Consider the following 7621-nt stretch of genomic DNA (forward strand, 5'->3'; position numbering starts at 1 on the left):
TTGGGGAGGTGATGATATATATATATATATATATATATATATATATATATATATATATATATATATATATATATATATATATATATATATATATTTGTAGATACACCGATGTAAAGTTTAACATCAACGTGTCAATTTTGGACTTTCAAAAATGTTGGGGAAAATCTGGTGAAATAATGGCAAAACAAATATTACATATCCTTTATAAATATATTAACTTGGACAAAATTGCGGGTTTGACTGGAGACTCTTGCGCTTCGAACTTTGGTAAATATAATGGTTCACTTGTGGTTTGTAGTGAGGAGATAAAAAGATCATGTTAAGTTGTAGGTGAAATCAACGAAATAAATCATATTAAATGTTTTATTCACCAAGAAGCATTATGTGCCAAAAGTATGATAACAGAAACTACAAAAGAAGAAAAGGAAAGAAAGATACGAGTTAAAGATGGAGGTATTTTTGGTGTTTCCGATCTTTCAGAAATTGAAAAATTTCACACAATTGCCACTGTTATTTTTAAAATCATTACTGCAGTTAGAAAAAGTGCGACAGCAAGAGATAAATTAAAAGAATTACTTAAATCGAAAAACATGAAAGGTCTCGAAAAAAAAATATTGATATAGTTTGTTTTCAAACGAAAAAAGGTTCACTCGTTTTTTATTTGTTTTACCTGAAATTGTATTGGTACTTTCAACTGTTTGTATTGATTCTTTGCAAATTAAATTGAGTGAAAAACACAAGTATCTAAAAACAGAAGATCTTAACCAGGATGTCAAATTAAACATTGAAAAAATTAATTTAATTGTTCTAGAAGAAGATAGTATAAACTTTAAAATGAAACAAAATGACAACACAAAAAAGGAAAATGTGGGAGAAAAAAGATGGGTATAAATCTATTCGGTTTGGAGTTAAAAAATTAATAAAAATTCAAAATGAAAACGTCAATAAAACTGGAAAATATGAAAAACAACTAAAAATTATTAAATCAAAAAGTATAATTTTTCTTCCAACTCCAGTCGATCCAAATTGCCCCGAAAGAACACCAGAATTTCGAGAAGTTGAAGAAAGAAAACGAGTGACACGCGACGAGACTTTATGTGATTATTTGTTATGGGCAATATCGAACAAGTATTTTTGTTTGATTTGTGTGTTTTGCGCGATTTGACAACAATATTTAATAATGTTAATTTGAGACACTAAAAGAAATACGAGAATATCTACTACTATATTGTACTAATAAAGGGTCTGAGGGCCAAAGTTGACAAAATTGAAAACTCACTGCGCAACAATGATTATTCGTTACTTCCAACTGCAAACGCATTTGTAACAAAAAACAAAATAGAAGTTACTATTCCTATACATCTTGCAGCTATTATAACTATGAAAGAACAGTTGGCTTCAAGGTTTATAGAAATAGATTAACTTTCATTTATAGATGACTTCCTTAATATGACGTACATTACTCAACTTTTTGTCAACGAACACAATTACTAAGTAAAAAACGAAGTTGAACTTTTTTTGTGATAAAATGTTTATCAAAAATAACATTGTCAGACCGCAAACCGAACTTGTTGTGGAAAAGCAACCAATTGAAAGTGAATTAATTAGTTCTACTGAACGATTAAAACAACATATTTATAATTCAATGACACATCCCGATTGTTATCACACCATTAGAATGTCAATAAATGAGATATTCAATGATGAATACCTCAAACAAACATTTATTGTTAATTATCCAAGACTCTCCATTTTAGCAGCAAGATCTTTGTCGTTGTTTATGACTTCATATTCATGTGAACAAGGATTTTCCGCACTTTCTTTAATAAAAACCAATTTCAGAAGCCAACTGTCAGATGATATATTGAGGGCAATGATGATTATAGCAAATACAACACTTACGCCCCAATTTGATAAATTAGCTGAATTGATTGTGAAAAGTTGTTGTTTTTTTTACCATTTTTATCGTTTCGCCGTTTATTTTTTAATATATCCATTTATTTTATTTTCGAAATAAATGTTTGATTGTGCGTGTTTATTATGAAAAGGTAATTTTTCTTTAATTGTGTTTTTTTTCAAAAAGTAATAATGGGAACTTTTAATAATTTTTTATATAAAATGATTTTTTGGGAAAAGTTTATTAATAAATCCCAAAAATGTGTAATTTTATTTTTTTTCTCAATCAAAACTGGTTAAATAGGCAATTTTATTATTATGTATTATTTAATATTTTAATCCACAGAAATTATTAAATTGCCAATTAATCCAAACCTCAACGCGCCAAAAAGTATCAAAACGGCGACCCTGGTGTCGACATTATATTAGCATTAATATTAATACTTTTATTATTAAACGTAGTTTTTTCCACTTTTTTTCGGTGGAAATAAAATACAGCTTTTTATCATTACAATAATTTCAAATAGTAAAATTACAATAAAAAAGTATAATACAAATTACCACCTCGGACAGAAAAGTCTCCACAGAGCATATTCAGTTTACATGGTAAACAGTACTATACATCTTATTATATTTGTATTATTTTAATCTATAAAATCAAGTGAAAGCTGTTAAAAACATAGTCGCCTTTTATATCATATTTGTTAATAATTTAATTTTGATTGGTTATAAACGTTTTTTAATGGCAATGAAAAGATAAGTGAAAAGTTATGCTTTATTAAAAATTCTATTTTAACAAAAAATATTTACGATTTTTGAAAGAGGAATATAAAAAACGATAAGATTTGTATATTTACATGTTATTTTATTTGCTATATTCAAATTATATTGATTAAGTTTGTTACAAAGTATCAATACAAATTCAAAATGCTTTACAAAAGACTTAAAAATATTAATATGTTTATTTATTCAAAAATCCCTCATTATTCAATAAAATATTAATTATTTGAAAATCTAACCGGTTTAATTATATAAAAATGTTTATTTTACATAAAAAAATTATAAAATTTATTCAACAAAGTTTAGTGAATGACTCTATATATTTTTTACATGTCGAAATAACAAATGCAGTTAACAATTAAGAAATCTTTTCAATAAAAAATTTGACTATATATTTATATTCTACTGGATATTTTAAGAACATTCTGTTTTCGATGTTAATATTAATTTTTCAATGTGTGTTGTATAGCAAGTTTCCAATCAAACAATACCTCTTTCCATATTATTTAAATGTTTAATTTTTAAAATTATTATTGAGTGATGGCGGTTCTTCTTTTCATTACATTAGTATTAGTCAATTCACAAGAGTGTACAGTGAAGCACTGTCGACAATGTGGAACAGATAATTGCGGATCGTGTATCAATGATTACATCCTCAAGGACAACACTTGTGTATTCAAAAGAGATCTCTTTTGTGAAGAAACTTTTGAAAATCAGTGTACTAAATGCACAGATGGGTACAAAATGCAATTATCCACAATGACGTGTGTAAAAGGTGACGAGCTTTGTTTGGATTATCAAGTCATTGGTTCTGATTTACAGTGCACTTCTTGCAAACCCCCAATGTCCCTTACAAATTCTGGTGAATGTATTGACTGTTCTTCTACTCACAAAGGGTGTTATTTGGTGACTGATGATTCGTGCAAATGCACTCGCTGTAAAGATGGTTATTACTTGAATGAACCACAATCTGCCTGTATTCGAGTACCAAACTGTCTTGAAATAGACACAGAAACACAAGGGAAATGCTCTATGTGCATTGATGGGTATTATGTTGATGAGAAGTCCAAGAATTGTGTTCAAGGAAATCTCGAAAAGTGTTTAATATACAGTAGTGCAAATGAATGTGAATTTTGTGAGGAAAATCATTTCTGGACAAATGGGAAATGCGTTGAACGTTCACATTGTCGTGTTGAAGATGGTATTCCCGATTGTGAATATTGTGCTGATGGTTATGGGATTAAAAACAATGATTGTGTCAAATGTCCAACAGGGTGCGATCGATGTGAAAATAATGCGACCAGTTGTGAATTCTGCCTTGAAGGGTATGGCATGGTCAATTCCGTTTGCAAAAAGTGTTCTGATGACAATTGTAACGAATGTGATGATGACACAAACACGTGTCAAAGATGTATGAATGGATATACCCTTACTGCAGATAATAAGTGCAAGGCGTGTACCAAAGAAAGTAAATGTAAAACATGTAGCGAAAGCACTCCAGATGTTTGTGAGAGTTGTGAAGAAGGTATGTATTTCTCAAGTGAACAAACGTGTGTAGATTGCACTATGGCCGTGTGTAGTGAATTAAATAATGAACAATGTTCGAGTTGCAACATAATGTATAAATGCAAAACTGTTTATGACGGAGATGTTTCAAGTTGTATTGATATCTCACATTGCTCAAATTATGATGAAAATAGAAAGCAATGTACTGAGTGCTTTTCAGAGTACTTTTTGGACGATAATTACAAATGTCAACAATGTGATGAAAAGTGTGTGAATGGCTGTGCAAAAAATAAAAGCACTTGCATTGAATTAAAGGACGTAAGAAGCGAAGATTATTGTTTGTTATTTGATGTCAATCACAATTGTAAAAAGTGTGATGATAGAGCTGTTTTAAAGGATGGTATTTGTAGTAACGAAGACAACTGTTGGGTCAAAAATGATGACGATTGTTGCGTTGAATATTTGGACAATAATCAAACTGGAAGAGATTTGAATAATAACCCGCATGTTCACATCTATCCAATGTCAAATTGTCAAGACCCAAAAGATGGTTCCTTCAGTATCTTTGTTTCAATCTTCGGTTTCATCATTTTGGCCATTTAATGATAAATTAATTTGAAGGTTTTTTATTTTAACTATTTTATAAAACAAAATATAATTTGTGTAATTGTGTTGTAATTCATTTTGATTTTATAATTAGTGTTAAAGGTCAACATACACACTATATTAATGTATTTTAAAATATGTTTGCTGTATGAAAATAGTTGTTATAGTTTGAAATAAATTTAATAATATTGTTATAAGCTATAAAGTATCATATTAATGTATATAATTAAGTTACTACACTTTAGGTTTATTTTTGAATTATTTAAAAGTGATTAGAATAACACAAAAATGAAAATGATTAAGAATAAGGTTTAAAATCAGACTGGTAGAATTGATAACGATTTGTTGTATTTCCAAAAATTGTGTACAATCTAAAAACGAAATGGTGGTCTTTGGGGAAGTAGGTTTTTGCAACATCAACTGATGAAGAATACGTGCCGGGTTTTAAAACTGTTTCGTGTTCTCGATGGAACGATTTGTAAAAATTGATTGTTCCAAAGCTATCATATTTAATAAAGCCTTCATCTTTGTATTGATCTCCTCCAAATTCAATTTTTGCAGTTGAAAATGAGTCATCAGAGATAACTGTTAAGAAAAAGCGAAAACTGTCTTCATCTTGGTCGTAAAGTAAACTGTCTATTCTAAATTCAAGAGGGCAGTCTTCCAGTTTTAAATCGTAGTATATTCTTGAGATAGTGATACTGTGAATAACAAAACAATTGAGAACATTTAAATGATTGTTTTTTTAAAAACAAGTTTAAGTAGAATAAACCAATTTGTTAAATATACTTATAATTTTTTATTTTTAAAGGTTATAAAAATAGTTAAGTGGTTTTTGAGTTTAAAAAAATAATGGTCATTTCATATTCATGTTTAATATTCAATAATTTTAACCGTTTATGCAAAATTTTATTAATGAAAACAAAACATGTCAAATAATTCATTTTTTAAATGTCATTTTTAAAAATACAGGTCAAAACATGATTGTCGTTGAAATTGATGTGAATTGATTAATTGCATCAAACATTTTATGATGCTAAATGTGACATTTAAATATTTTGTTGTTTAAAAATCATCATTTTAATAACATTGTTTAGTAAAAGAATAAAATACGATGAATTTTGAAAACAAATACAACAAAATTGTCTTTTGACAATTCAAGTTATTAAGTGATTTGTCAATTTATTTTATTTTATTTTTATATTAATAATGATATATAAAGACTCATAAACTTTTTAATTCTAATGTTCTTTGTTATTTTATTCTTTTCTCTTTCACAAGCAGAAAAAACTCCACTTGTTTTGAATATTATCCGTAAAGGAATTTATGTCGAAAAGGCTACGATCGATAAATGGGCATTAGGCTACAAATTTACAACTAACATGACTGTAATCGCAGCCAATTTATTATCAGCAACATTGAACGTTACAGCAGATTATTATGTTGGTGGAGAAAAAAAGAGTTCTCATAAATTGAATTATTCTAAACTGGATATTTCTCGCCAACCCATATTATATAAATTTGAAACGGACCCGTTTCCCCTTGGAAGAACGGGAACTTTTATTATCTTTTATGTCATCGACTTTTTGGCAGGAACCATAAAAGACAAAAGTTGCAAAATGGCGACATATACACCAATTTAATTGCAGATTATTTTTAACATTTTACTATATAAACATTTTCTTAATAAATATTAATAATTTATTGTTATTTCAATTGTTAAAAAACAATTTAAAATATGTAGTTTTTGAATTGTCCAATTACACTCATAACAAATTTTAATTTGGAAACTTATTTATATTTATATGTATTTTTAATTTAATTAACCAGATATAAAAACATTAAATTATATTAATATAACTCTGCAATGCGCTTTGTACGTTTTCGATACTCATTCTCTGAGTTGTTTCTTGTGTCCAACTTTTTGTGATAATTACAGATAATTTATATGGGATTACTTTTGATATTTCAAGTCTTTTACCTCCACTTGTAAAATCTGCAATATTCCACGCATATTTAAACCTCTCATCATCCTTCTTAAATGCCTCTTCCCATGAGAACACTTCAAACATAGTGATTGCAAACGAATAGACATCGGCCGCTTTCTTATACTTTTTTCTTTCCAATACTTCAGGCGCCATATACTTTGGTGTTCCAATTCCTTTTGTAAAAGTCATGTTGGTCATCAACATATTGACATTTCTAGCACTTCCAAAGTCAGTCAATTTTGCATTTACTTTTTCGTTTACATCAAGTGAGAATACAAGAATATTGTCTGGCTTGATATCTCTGTGTAATATCCCATTTTCATGTAAATATGATATTCCCTTTGCTGCATTCAACAGCATTTTAATTCGCATTTTGATGTCAACCTCATCAGATTTTTTGTGTTTTAATAAACCTTGTAAACTTCCAAATTGAGCAAATTCAGTGACGACACATTCTTTCTTTTCAATGAAAACAGCACCAAAGAAATGTACCAAGTAGTCACTACGAAATTTATCAAGCATTGCAATTTCTTTTTTAAACTCGTTAAGTTGATTCGCATCTTCTTGTAATTTCTGTTTCATCTTTTTAATTGCAACTTCGTACTTTCTGTAACTTCCTTTATAAACAACACCAAAAGACCCTTCACCAAGTACATTCTCTTCTATTAACTCGTCATAGTCAAGATGTGTTGAATTCTCCGTTTTCGCATTTATTGTAATTGATGTAGCTTCTTTCTTCCCATCTTTTATATTTAGTGAAATAATTACAATTTCATCAACTAAATTCATAGTGCAATATGGTGTTAAAAAGATTTCAAATTCGCAAGCAAATCCCCTCTTTTAAG

General features: G+C 28.4%; 2 protein-coding genes across 2 annotated transcripts; one reads left to right on the forward strand and one right to left on the reverse strand.

Moving 5' to 3' along the window:
- Positions 1-3216: 3216 nt before the first annotated feature.
- On the forward strand, positions 3217-4785 carry EIN_300520 (hypothetical protein; the record flags this gene model as incomplete). The annotated part of the gene is made up of 1 exon (XM_004256676.1): positions 3217-4785. One exon carries the CDS (start codon positions 3217-3219, stop codon positions 4783-4785), a length of 1569 nt encoding a protein of 522 aa, XP_004256724.1.
- A 1844-nt stretch (positions 4786-6629) lies between these two features.
- EIN_300530 (tyrosine kinase, putative) lies at positions 6630-7610 on the reverse strand (the record flags this gene model as incomplete). Its single annotated transcript, XM_004256677.1, has 1 exon — positions 6630-7610. A coding segment is annotated over one exon (981 nt), but the record flags the coding sequence as incomplete, so codon positions are not given.
- Between the last annotated feature and the right edge of the window lie 11 nt (positions 7611-7621).

This window comes from Entamoeba invadens, assembly GCF_000330505.1.
Source record: "Entamoeba invadens IP1 unplaced genomic scaffold scaff_1105074725689, whole genome shotgun sequence".
In the NCBI taxonomy this organism is placed as follows: domain Eukaryota; phylum Evosea; order Mastigamoebida; family Endamoebidae; genus Entamoeba; species Entamoeba invadens.